We start from the raw sequence: 14,291 nt of genomic DNA on the forward strand, positions 1-14,291 counted from the left end.
GTTCATAACAGCAGATCAAATAACTATTCAGTAAAACTGACGGATGGAAGGGTGAACAGACCGACCATAGGTTCAGAGTAGATTTGCTTCTAACAAGGTGTAAATGTAAGCTTTTTATATAAACTCTGAATGTTTCCTTATATGTATATAATACACAGAAACCTTACATAACGCTAGGTAATTTTACCCAAGAGAATCATCATAACTCTATTGGGGTGACTGAGAAAAGTAAAAAAAGAAATATTATAAAATATGACAGGGGGGACTTGGGTTAAGACTTTGGAAGAAATTAGGTTTTACCTATTTTCACAAGAAGAAAAAATAAAGATATAGTGAGTAAATTATGTGTATTGTAATATCTTATAGACGGCAGCTGAATTACCACTAACATCACCATTACCTCGTAAGGGCAGGATTCTCCTTCGATTTAAGTGTGCATCTAGAGAATCCAGAATATCATCCACGTGTTATGGGATGCGATACACTAACACCCAAGGATATAAGGTTAAGTAACATCCATTGATTGCACGACCTTTTTCTGAGTTGCGCTTGTATATGGGCCAAGGAATTCCTGCTACTCTTACTATTTATGTCGCGCACCTGACATAGCAGCAGTAGGAACCATTCTTAACGTCTTTAGTTATGACGCGGTGTCGACCCGTGATTGGAACCCATCACCTCCCCTGCGATTAGTGGATGCGCTATGTGTTGAGCCACGATCGCAGGTTAAATGGTTGAATATATCGTACCATAGTTTTTAGGCAAGCTAAGAATTAGTCCTGGGCAGGTTTGAAGCTATTTTTGAGATTTTTCCCAAGTCTCAAAATTGTTTTCTGTTTAATGGATTTTAAGAAACTAGTGCACGTTTAAACATTGAAGTAAAATAATAGAGGGTGCACGAGTTGTATGTAACTCTAACCTGGGGTTGGGGACCCTGTTCAGACTTTCAATTGGGTCTTTGAAAATCTAGCGTTGAAAATATATATAAAAATACAGCAGAGGAGAGGCAATTTGCTAGCAGATGGGTTTCCTCACATGGGCCAGGTAGTTGTCTGGGTTGTCCGTCTATACATTAATTTTTAAACAATCTACTTTTTTATGACTGGAATTAAATTTTGGAATTTGTAGGACACCCTGTGTAATAAAGCACTTTGCATTCTTGTGATGACTGCAACAGTCAAACATTGTGACCTGCTCAAAAAAAGATTTTGCAAAGAAATAATTTTTCTTTCATAACTTTATTTAACTTTAAGAAAATATGTTCTTTTTATCAATGCTTAAATAAAATTACTAGTATAAATTTTTGAGAAAAAAAGTAGTTTTAAATGGAAGAGAAAGGTTTTTTAGAAAAGTATTGAACGGCATTGGCAAAATCTGGAGTTAAGAGCCCTGGGGCAATTGGGGCAATTGTTTTTAATGTCCTTTCTTTGAAAGTCAGCTAATGAAATAACATTTTAAGAGATCATAGTATTTATTATATTAAATCTTATAAATAAAAAGCTTGTCTGGGAGTTTATTTAAGACTTAATAAATTCCAACTCTTAGACTAGCATTTAGCTCATCATAGAAGGGAACAAATCAAATGCAAAAAGAAGTTGAATAAGATAGATAGAGTTAGAGAGAGATAAATTGTCTTCCATTGCCAAATAGTGTATCCTGCTTCCCTGTTATCTCTCTTTAATAGCTACTGCCTAAAAAGGACATACGTACAAACCCTTATCATGGAGTATCTGCGCTACTAGGAAAGTAAACCAAAAAATTAAATTTTTACTGTACTATAATCTATTTATTTTTTTACAATTACTCTGATATGTACAATTATACAGTTTATATAATCATTATAATTTATCTAATAATAGTATTCTTCATAAATATATAGAATTATAATAATAGTTTTTAAAAACATTTCATATATTTTTAATTAGTTATAAATGCTATATAATAAAGCAAATTTATTTTGAATTGCTTAATATTAAATTAACTAGATTTGGCTATTATACATTTTATAATTTCTTGAAATAAAATAAAATATATATAATTATTAGGTAATTATCACAGTATATATACATTTAATTATAATTTTTAAATAATACCTTATTATTTTACTATGTTAAAAATAATTTTTACATGTTATTAACACTACACTATTAATGATTTAACATATTACACTAAAATGCACTAATATTTATATTTTTTCATTCACAACCACATTCAAATTTAAGCTGTAATTTGTATGAATTGGTCAACATTTTTGCATTTATTACATTTCAATAAAATAAAAAAGACAAAAACTTGAATGTTTTATATTTTTGGTTCTAAAAATGAATAAATTATGGAATCCTTTGGGGTTTAAATCTAGGTTTAGTCTCAAAAAATAAAATAAAAATGCTTTTTAACATTTTAGTTAGCTTTCATTATAGATTGCATTCATTCAAATCGAACATATCATGTACATTTTTTCTATCATACATTTTTATGTGATTGTTACCCGCTGATTTCGAACAATTTGTTTTATTTTGTGCTGTACAAATAATTCATCTCAGACCATAATTCAATGCTTAAGATTAAGAAACATCTTCAGCTGATTATTTATCCTTATAATTTAGTTTTGTGCCAACCCAATTTATAGCCTTGTGGTAAATATTGTTACTATTTGTGGTCAACTTCTATCAATATGTCAACCATGTTCTAATACAATTGATGGTCTTTACCTTTCACCTTAAAGGAACACTCCTAAACTTTAAATTGTTGATTATGATTGTAAAGTATTGGATGAATAATTAACAATGATTACTCAAACAAATAAGAGGCTTTTTAAAACGAGATTGAGCTCTTGCAGGGTACTATACCTGAGAAACAAACGGCTACCAACTTTTTAAAATCAAAGTAATTCTTCATAAATATCCTCTTTTAGCAAGAAATACATTTTTCTGAGTGTCCTTTTAAAGGAAAGAAAACATACTTTACTTGGTTTATGGTCCTGTGTTTAATAAATCAGCAAGAAAAGAAATACAAAATGTACAGAATGAATCAAACTAAAAATCACTCTGATAGAAATTTTTTTTAGCAAAAAGCTTTTTTTGGTGATTAATAAGCATAAAAAATAAAAATAAAACATATAAAGTATGAAGGTGCCCAATCATAACAGGCACCAATCTGTAGACATAAAATTTAATGCTTTTTTTAGTCGACTATGTGGCTATTTTATTTTTATAAATAAATCTGGATATAGTTTTGGCTATTTTTATATCCTTTCATAAACCTTAGAATATAGAGCTCCCAGATGCTAGGGGTGCAACTGCTTTTCCTTATAATAAGTTACAGGATATCAATCTGTCTGTCTGTTTGTTTCTCGCTAACCGCGGAACTGATATGGTTATCCCCTACAGGGTAGCTCTCACAGGTCCTGGGAAGATTATTAACTATTTTGGGGGAGAGTACCACCACCCTCTCAAGAGAAATCGCTCCTAGAAAAAATTACCCCCCCCCTAAATATCTTTAAAAATTTTAGGTTTAAGTTTAAGATGAATTGTTTGTAGAGCACTATTGTTTACAACAACTATTATACATTTATGACATATATTTACATGTTAGAACAAATTCATATACAGTTCTGAATTTTTAAAGTTAAAAAGGTGGGAAGTTGGGTAAGCAGGAATAATTCATATTTCATATTCATCCCTGAACCCCCATTTATGCTATAACAAAATTACAAGCTTTTAGGTTTTAGAGAACTAAAAGAAGAATAATAGAATTAATATAAAGTTTTAGAATTGCATTGACTATGAAAGTATAAATGAATTCAATATATCTTTTATAATGAGACAGGTCTTACTATTCTTTTCACCGAGAGCATGGAAATGCTACTATCCAAGTAAAGTTTTAATGTCTAAAAAGGTAAAAAAGTAGATTTTAAAAAGAAGATTCACTAATTCATAAAATTATATTTCTGTTTATAAGCATTAATTTCAGCTAGCGAAACCAGTGCATGATTTAATAAGAAAGAAATATAAGCTGAAAGAGTTGGCATAATTTCCATTGGGGGGGGGGGGGGAGGGGGGTGAGTATTCATAATATCAACGAGGAAAGAACATCCAAGCTTTTGTTATTTGAAATAAAAAATAAAAACCCTTGGACGTCCATGAAAGAGATGGATAGTAACTAATTTTTATGACGTCACATGCTGATTTTTTGAGCGACTTTCTCCCCTCACCACATTAATTAGTAAATTTTTAAATGGTACTTTCAAAAGGCTAACTAGCTTTTACATACACCATTTCTATACTTAGCTTATAATGTACAGAATGTAATTCTAGCCGCAGACACAGAAATTATTTATTTTCCTTTTACAGGTATAATAGCAAGTTACAGTTGCAGTGTAAAAAGATGTATATATATTCGGGAGGAAAAATTTAATACACCTTTTTCTTACTATTGTACACATAAAAAAGTATATTCTTCTTGTTTAAGAACAAGTCATCTAGAAAACTTATTATGGGCTGAAGAAGGGATCCAAGAAAGATATTACGTACTAGCGACTGAGCCTCTGGTACCTAGGGGCTTTATATACAAAGGGATACGGGAGTGCAGGAAAATAGTCTAAAATCAAACCCCGACCTTTTTTTAAAAAAAGTAAAATAGCTCAAAACCATCCCAGGATCTATAAAAATCTTCACTGAAGAGGAGGAACATATCGGTTAAGCGGTTAGCAAGATTCTTTGCTACAGACAAAAAAGCTTACTACTTTATTTAATAGGATAATCAAAATTTTGAATGCTGTACAAAGTTTTGAATTTTTTTTCTTACTTCTTCAGAAATAGACCCCTTTTTACCTTTTTATATCATGCATATTCATATAATAAGAATCGAGTATATATACACTTCTAGGTCGTATATTTTGTCAAAAAAAAGTTATATAAAAGTATTATGATGTATGTCTGTAGATCTTTAAAAACGCTGAACCTTCCTTTATAGTGAACCTTTTTTAGGTTACGAAATAGTTTATAATTATTTTGGAAAATTAAACCTCCACCCTCCCAAGAGAAATCGCCGCTAGAAAAAATATCCCCTCACCACAAATTTAATTTTTTTTATCATAATAAAATTTAAAGTGGAGGGTCTACTAACCCCTCATCCCATCTTCCAGTAGCCGCTAGTAAACTATATTTTTAATTTTTTAATTCTTATTACCATAAAATGTAAACACTTTGATTAAAAATACATGGACAACCATAAAAAGAGGTAAAAAAATCTAAAAAAGTAAATGTTATGTAATATAGTTATTGCTTTTTTCCGACCTAATTTTTATGGTAAGTCATCCAGTCATACGGAATAATTACTTATACATTAGTAACATTATCAGAAAGAAAGTGATAGGCAAATTTTTTTTTAAATTAAAGGCTTTTGGCGATTTGTATAAATATTTCCCCGGCTATAATAGGAGATTGGGTGTCTATAGATTAAAAAAACTATCTATAGCTTAGCAATCCTAACTCAACATAGACTAGTCATGAATTACACGAACAAAGATAAACAAGATTAGCTTTAATTAAAACTTATGCCTTTTTTAAATGGAAAAAAGATCACTATCCTTTTGTGTACTGACATACACATTACACACCTTATAAAAAAAGTTATTTTTATATTTTTTGTCTGTGCTTTCTATATATCTATAATACAAAGTAGAATGATGTCTGTCCGTCTGTCCGTCCGTCCGTCCGTCCGTCTGAAGCTTAAGATCTCGGTAACCACTGAACGGATTGGATTCTTCTCTTCAGGGTATATACCTATTAGTCCTGTGGTGGTTTTAAGCTATTTTCTTGGGGGATGGGACACCCCCTACCCCCCAAAAAATTAAAATTCTCCCCCCCAAAATTTTATTTTCTAATTTTAATGTTTTTATATATTTTTATAAATTTTTATATTTCTTTATACTTCTTTATATTTTCTTTATATTTCGATTATTTTTCTTCTTTTTAAATTTCTTTTCTTCTTTTAAACTTTGTTTTATCAAATTCAAAAAGATTGTGAAAACTTCGTTCTCCTGTAGGGGCGAAGCCCCAAATAGGCTAATGGCAAAGAAAGTTTTAAAAACAATTAAAAAAAAAAATCCAAAGGTTTTAAATAGTATAAATCAATATAAATAAATATAAAAAGTTATAAAATGTTATCTATATACAAAGTAGAACGATGTCTGGCTGTTTGTCCGTCTGTCCGTCTGTCCGTCTGTCTGTCTGTCGGTCCGTCTGAAGCTTAAGATCTCGGTAACCACTAAACGGATTGGATTCTTCTCTTCAGGGTATATACCTATTGGTCCTGTGGTGGTTTTAAGCTATTTTCTTGGGGGATGGGACACCCCCTATCCCCAAAAATATTAAAATTCTCCCCCCAAAAAAAATTTTCATATTTTTTTTCTAATTTTAATGTTTTTTATGTTTTTATATATTTTTATAAATTTTTATATTTTTTTATACTTTTTTATATTTCCTTTATATTTCGATTATTTTTCTTCTTTTTAAATTTCTTTTCTTCTTTTAAACTTTGTTTTATCAAATTCAAAAAGATTGTGAAAACTTCGTTCTTCTGTAGGGGCGAAGCCCCAAATAGGCTAATGGCAAAGAAAGTTTTAAAAACAATTAAAAAAAAGAAAAAATCCAAAGGTTTTAAATAGTATAAATCAATATAAATAAATATAAAATGTTATCTATATACAAAGTAGAACGATGTCTTTCTGTCTGTCCGTCTGTCCGTCTGTCTGTCTGTCGGTCCGTCTGAAGCTTAAGATCTCAGTAACCGCTGAACCGATTGGGCTCTACTTTTCAGGGATTATACCTACTGGTCCTGTGATGGTTTTAAGCAATTTTCCTGGGGGGGTGGGACACCCCCAACCCCCCCAAAAACTAAAAAAACAACCTCCCCCCCCCCCAAAAAAAAAGTTCTTTCTAAACCTAAAATTAAAATAGTGGGGTGACTACCCCCCCCCCCCCAAAAAAAAAAAAATTTCCCCCCCCAAATTTTTTTTTTAAATTTTTCTTTTAATTCTAAAATACGAAAAATTGGTTTGATTAAACCTCTTGGGGAAAAGCCCCTAGAGGCTAGGGGCGAAGCCGCTAGTATATTTATATTTAGCAAGTAACTCTACATTTTGTATTCGACTAAGCATATGCTTTACAAACTAAAGTAAATTGGCTTAAAAATGTGGTTTCTCGAAAATTTACAAGGAAAATAAGAAATTATATTGATTTAGGTAACTTTAAAAAAAAATTTAATAACAATTCTTTGTCTAAAGGTTTATTCATTCATTTATTAAAAAAATTAAAGAAAATTTTAAGTCCAACTATTTTATTTAAAAAATCATCAATTTTATATCCTTAAGTGACGTCATATTGGAATTGAATTTGATAATCAATATTGTAGGAATCTATTCAGAGATTAAGTATCAACGCATGTGTTGGTGTATTCCAGGAATAAAGTAATAAGTGATTCTGTACTAGTTAGCCAAAGTTTGATCCCCATAAATCTTCGAAAAAAGTTATCTGATGAAAAATGTCTCCCTAGGTGTTAAATTAAAAAAAAACATATCAATCAATCAAAAGATTCCTAATTTTAGGAGAAACTTTATTTTAATTCTTCTGGCCCTTATATACTAGAGCCGCAGCAAATCTATGTTATATTCTTTAAAAATATTTAGATAAAATTAATTCTAATTATTAATTTTTATATCCTATATACTCTGATGGAAACTTATAATCAATATATATCTATTTAAATCTTCAATAGAAGAGAAAATAGGTTTCCAAAGAATGTATCAAGAGAAAATTTTAATAAAGAGGGAATACTTAAATCTTTTTAATGAAGTATTATAAGAAAAAAATTGCTTATGACAGAAGCTATTTTTCTATTACCCAATCTTAATTTTAGTAAAGAACAATAAGAAAAAGTTACTAAATTACAGTTCTCTAAACTCTTTTTTTTAATGCCTAAAAATGCCCAAATTTTTTATTAAACAAATGTGTAGGTAGATAGATAAATATACTCCCTAGATCTTAAATTTAACTAATAAACAGAATTCCAAACTTTCAACTTACATATATGAGATGTAAAGAGCTAGGAAAGAGGAATTTGTGTTTAAATTCCATTACATTTGAGAAGTGAGTATGGTTTAAGCATCAATACTATGTTCTATGTATACTCTGAAAATTCAATTAGAATCTCTCAATTTATAGATGTGAGTGAACATGTTATCCAGCTAGTTTAATGTACTTTAAATGCCAGTAGAGATACAAAAAGAATAAAATTGCTAAATTCTAGATTCATTGATCTTAATTAAACTTAAATTTTGTTTAATTTCAAAGTCCTATCCACATAATATTTAACATACTAGAAATCAATATGTTTAATTAAAATTTTATTTTAATGCTAAATAAATAAATTTTCAAATAGCCGTCTCATTAAAAAGATATATATCCTGATTCAATCTACCATAAACATAATTTTGCATTTATCAATTTCACTGCCAAATGATTTGTAAGTTTAAAAATCTATGAACTATTTTAACATGCTATTTACTTTGATGTCTTTAAAGAAAATCTATGCGACAGACTTTAGAGTAATCAATGAGCAGAGCATTCAACATTAATCACAACACATATTAATATTTGTCCGCTGACCGCGGCATTATTTTGAATAATGTCGTCTTTAACTTTGTATTGGTGAAGTTTATAACTAATAACTGATTAATACTTTACAGTTCATCTTTCGTCCTGGAAATCTTCATTGCTGCCCTTAGCAAGTAGATAGTATAGCCAGTAGGCCAGGTTGAAGATAGCAAATAACAAGGGGAATATAAACCGGGAGATGACGTCAATTCGCTTGGCGCGACTGGCGAACTTTGACAGAATTGATTTGGACCTGAAAAAATTAAATAATAGTTATTTATCGCATCATATAAAAAACAGCTTTCCACAGATATAAAAAACTGATTTAAATCTTATGGTTGTACATTTTCATATTTGTAGAAAACTGGATATGATATGATGCTATACATAATTTTTCAGAATGGTTGAGAACTGGTTTCAAAGCGATACTGGAATAAATATTTATAAACATTTTTTTTTGTATTTTTGCTAGTCAGTTTATTTTTTTGATAAACTCTGCAAATTTAGCTTTACCTTGTGCATCCAAAGCCACCCCTGTTGTTTGTGAGATGAACCTCACATGGTCTCTCCATAAGGTATCCCCCCTGGCTGCTGGGTCCATGCGGGTACCCGGAGGGGTAGCTGCTACGTAGTGATACCCGCGGTGTAGACTCACCATTCTGAATAAAAAAAATCAATTATTTAATGGGTTTAGAATTGGTATATGGATAGTTTTGATCACAAATTATTATGTTCCATTATCTGTACGGTGCTTTCGCTGAATTCTAATTTTAAACTACTCAAAACCACATTACCATTATTTGCAATTATAAAAAAAAAACATATTAATAGCCATCGCGGCGACCACAACCCAACAGGACTTTTTAAATCTAACCAACATGAAATAAACAACAAGGTATTTATCAATAAATAATTTGAATAACTTTTTATTAATTTCATTAGTACTCAAAATTGAGAATAATATTTAAAATTTAGTCAGTTTGAACTTAGAAAAGTGTTTAATAGAAATATTATTAGTCATTCTGAACTAGGTTATAGTTAAAGGTAATATAAAACAAAGACCAAATTGTGTAAAAATGATCCATGTGACGTCATAAAAGTGAGGGAGGTGAGAGGAGAAGTGGCATAGAAAACCCCTAAAAAAGAGGTGGATAATCCCTCATTTTTATGACGTCACATAGATCATTTTTGACACAATTTGGTCTTTGTCGTAATATTGTTAAAATTATTTCACAGTACTTTATAACAGGGTTTTAAAGAGGGATCAGTAATATTTGACATAATATCACTTCACATAAATTCATTTCACATAAAACATTTCACATAAAGTATCATTTGACATAAACTCATTTGACATAAAGGTACATTTGACATAAAAACGTTTCACATAAACTCATTTGGCATAAAAGTACATTTGGCATAAAGGTACATTTCACATAAAGGTACACTTGACATAAAAGTACATTTCACATAAAGGTACATTTGGCATAAAGGTACATTTGGCATAAAGGTACATTTCACATAAAGGTACACTTGACATAAAGGTACATTTCACATAAAGGTACCCCGAGCATGGCAACCGGTGAACAGAATCTCAGTTCTGCACCACAAGCCTCGCACGACTGAAGTTCCCATGTCTATACAGTCATATTTATATGAAAATATTTTTAGAAGATTTTTGATTTTTTTTTGAAGATTTTCTTTTAATAATAAATAAAAATTTCTAAAATCTTTTTAAAAAAATGGAAAATCTTCAAAAAAAAATTCAAAAATCTTCTAAAAATATTTTCATATAAATATGACTGTATAGACATGGGAACTTCAGTCGTGCGAGGCTTGTGGTGCAGAACTGAGATTCTGTTCACCGGTTGCCATGCTCGGGGAAAAAAATGACAACCTCGGGTAGACTTTAAAATGTATCTTTATGTGAAACGTTTTATGCCAAGTGTACCTTTATGTCAAATGTACCTTTATGCCAAGTGTACCTTTATGTCAAATGTACCTTTATGTCAAATGTACCTTTATGTTAAATGTACCTTTATGTCAAATGTATCTTTATGTGAAACGTTTTTATGTGAAGTGTACCTTTATAGCAAATGTACCTTTATGGCAAATGTTTTTATGTCAAATGTACCTTTATGTGAAGTGATTTTATGCCAAATGTTTTATGTGAAATGAATTTATGTCAAATGATATTATGTCAAATATTACTGATCCTTTAAAGAGATATGACAACGGTCGATAAATTGATGTACATCTCAAATGATGATACACAAAATTACCCGTTATGTAAATTACAATTATTTGTTAAAAATTTGGACACCCAAATTAATGAACCAACCAATCAAAATACATTACATTCTATTTCCAATAAATTAAGGGAACATATGACTTGAAAAGATGCCTAAAATTGCAAGAAACTAGTGAAAATGAAAAGGGATAAAATTGATGCAAATTTTCTCAACTTTTCTCTATTATCATCATACTTAAATCAAAGCATATTCAAAATTCAAAAATAAATTTCTATTCAAATTTTTATGGACATAGTGTGTGTGTGGGGATATTTGAAGAAACTTAAATCATAAGTATCAGAAAACAAATAGTATTTTTAAAATCAAATACTACCACGTTAAAACTGTTTTTTTTTAAACAATAAAACAGTTTTACTTTCCCACTTCATAGAATTTTATAGAATGAACAATAATGCTAGCAAACTAATATACAAGTTAATTTTTCTGAAATCTATATTAAAACATTGTCCTGTCTAATATTAAACCAAACATCTAGAAACCTATAACTACATATAAATACTTTTTCTAAAGATACTATATCAAAAGTCCTATATACTAATTAAATAACAAAAGATCAAAAGGGTTTCGATTTATTTTTCTTGTTAATTAAATTTTTCATTATCTTTTTTTGTTTATTTCCATATAATTTTCTTTTTTACTTATTAATTAAAAGATTTCTCTAATATAATCTTTAGACAATGGATAGACGATTAACATATCGTAATATTTTTATTCTCACATATAAATACCTTTTATAATATTAAGTACTTGATAATATTGATATGAATGGTATTTAGATAATATTAACCTATTCAATACATCAACCAAAAATTAATATATTTCTTATACAGGTTCATACATATGCATTTATACCAAAACAAGGATGACAACATACATAAAAAGGAAGCTATGAAAAAGTAGGACAAACGGAAGTTAACACCTGTATAGGACTGAATAATCAATATATAAATGTATAAAAGTCATAACATTATTTTAGGTAAACTTGTTGAAAAAGTGCGCTATTACAGGATAATGTTCAAGGACATAATGACATTTTTAGGACTCAATTATAGAGATACTTCGCTTAAAATATTGTACTTTGTTGTCCTAGGAATCAGTATTCCATAAATATATTTTAAGTTAACAAAAAAATAAAGAAATTTGTTCAAATTACAATAAAGCCATAAGGCTATGATTATAGATTAGCTGCTGAACTAAAAATATCTGCATAGAGAAAAAAGATAATTCCTTGTGTTATACTTGTAGGGATCTAAAGGGATAAGACAATGGCCGATAAATTAATGTACAACCAAATGATGATACACAAAATTACACCTTATGTAATTACAATTAGTTGTAAAAACTTTTGGACATTTAAAGTATTGAACCAAGCTATCGAAATTCATTAACAGTCCCAAAAGCTGTTAGGGCAACAAATAAGAAAAGGTTATTATAAACTTTGGGGACTAGTGTAATGAATAGCCCAATGTCCACTCCCTGCCTGAATACTTGTTCCCTATAATACAGTTATTTGCCTATTACTCATCCTCTAGACACATATGTATAATATTTACTACACGTTTTTAGCTTTACAGATTGACATTCATAATATATATTATTTTATTGGTAACTTGCGGCTACGCCCCTAGAACCTCTAGAATCACTTAAGGTGGGCAGGGGCAAAGTCTACCCCCCCCCCCTTCCCCTCATTTTTTAAATCAAAATTATTTTTTGGTGAGGAGAGTCATCCTTTATTGTTTATAGAGTGTTGATACCCTCCCAAAAAATAGTTAAAAACCTTCCAGAACCATACCAAGACTTATTCATAAAATATCCTAAAACTATCAAAGGATCTATAAGAAGCTTCATTGTAAAGGATAACCATATATGTTGAGAGGTTAACGAGATCCTTCGCTACAGACATTAAATGCTTACTATTTTATATAATAGGAATAAGAAATAGGATATTTGTAATCAAATTATGTTCTTATGTCCAACAATCATCATTTATATTTAAGTCATAAATCCTCCAAAAATATTAATTTGTATTGATAATTTGAAGATTTGTCTGTAAAGCCCAATCATAAAAGGCCCTGTGCTTTAAAAAAATAATCCATTTCTTTAAAACAGTTTAATTTTATGAAAAATATTAGGAATAAAGGCCTTTAAACGTTTATACGTATTTATTTTTAGATCTAGTATAAATTCCAAGTACTATAAATGTACACACAGGGTAAGGCACGTAAATTGTACAACTGAAAAAAAATTCTATGATTAGCAGCGTCTAAAGCCTGCAGGGGTCTACTTAATCTTCCTAAACTAAATAGCTTGTTTGAAAAATGGCTGCTCAAAGGTATTATGGCCACTGAAAGCTTTTGCTGTAGAAATCTTCTTAAAAATTTGTATAATTAAATACATTTTATCTATGAAAATTATACTTTTAAAAAAACGTAGTAAAAAAATGCCAACTAAGGGGCCACACCTTGTAAATATAATTGTTTCTATAATGTAATTTATTTCTACTTCTCCCTTGAGTCATATAATCATTTTCTTACTCAATACTAGCCAGACAAATTATTGTAAATAAAAATATTCATATCACTATTATTGTATCTTTTGTACTTGTTATTACACTACTGACACCGCCCTTATTGGATGATTTTTTTTAGGGTTGGGGTGGGTGGGGGGTATTTCTTTGCAGGGAGGGAGTGGACAGTGGGCTGTTTATTACACCAGTCTTATAATAACGTTTTCTTATTTGTTGGTTTAACAACCTTTGGGGCTTTTATTAAATTTCGATTGGTTGGTTCATTTAAGTAGAGTGTCCAAACGTTTCATTTTAATCTACAGAAGGGGTAATATTGTTATCATCATTGAGAGTTTACATTAATTTATCGTTCATTGTCTTATCCTTTTAGATCCCTGGGTTCTTTGGGTTTCCCAAATTTATTCTTTATGAGATGGGGGATGATTACACTTACCCATCAACCCCCCTAAATTACACAATTTTTAAAAAAATGACAGTAAATTTTTGATTTGTTTTGATAAAGCAATTTTACTTCTTTTTGGAAATTTTTCAAAATAATTAACAAAATAAATACATTTGAAATATCTTACCATAGTGAGTAAGGTTGTGTCTTGAGCATTGATTGTATTATTTGAGGTATGGTTGGTTGTCGGCTTCATCTAAACATAATTGTATTATTTGAGGTATGGTTAGCTGTCGGCTTCATCTAAACATGATTATATTATTTGAGGTATGGTTTGCTGTCGGCTTCATCTAAACATGATTGTATTATTTGAGGTATGGTTGGCTGTCGGCTTCATCTAAACATGATTGTAT

General features: G+C 29.8%; 1 protein-coding gene across 1 annotated transcript in view; it reads right to left on the reverse strand.

Annotated features, from left to right (window-relative positions):
• Positions 1–8,602: 8,602 nt before the first annotated feature.
• The window catches only part of LOC145330192 (glutamate-gated chloride channel-like), an 86,725-nt gene continuing 81,036 nt past the window's right edge, over positions 8,603–14,291 (reverse strand). The window contains exons 18-20 of the mRNA XM_080174791.1: positions 14,066–14,134; positions 9,171–9,316; positions 8,603–8,910 (exon numbers count right to left, since the gene is read on the reverse strand). Of these exons, the coding sequence (XP_080030917.1) occupies positions 8,751–8,910; positions 9,171–9,316; positions 14,066–14,134 (375 nt within the window). The 3' untranslated portion in view covers positions 8,603–8,750. The remainder of the gene's footprint in view (positions 8,911–9,170; positions 9,317–14,065; positions 14,135–14,291) is intronic.

This window comes from Acartia tonsa, chromosome 10, assembly GCF_053477335.1.
Source record: "Acartia tonsa isolate MP-2025a chromosome 10, ASM5347733v1, whole genome shotgun sequence".
In the NCBI taxonomy this organism is placed as follows: Eukaryota; Metazoa; Arthropoda; class Copepoda; order Calanoida; family Acartiidae; genus Acartia; species Acartia tonsa.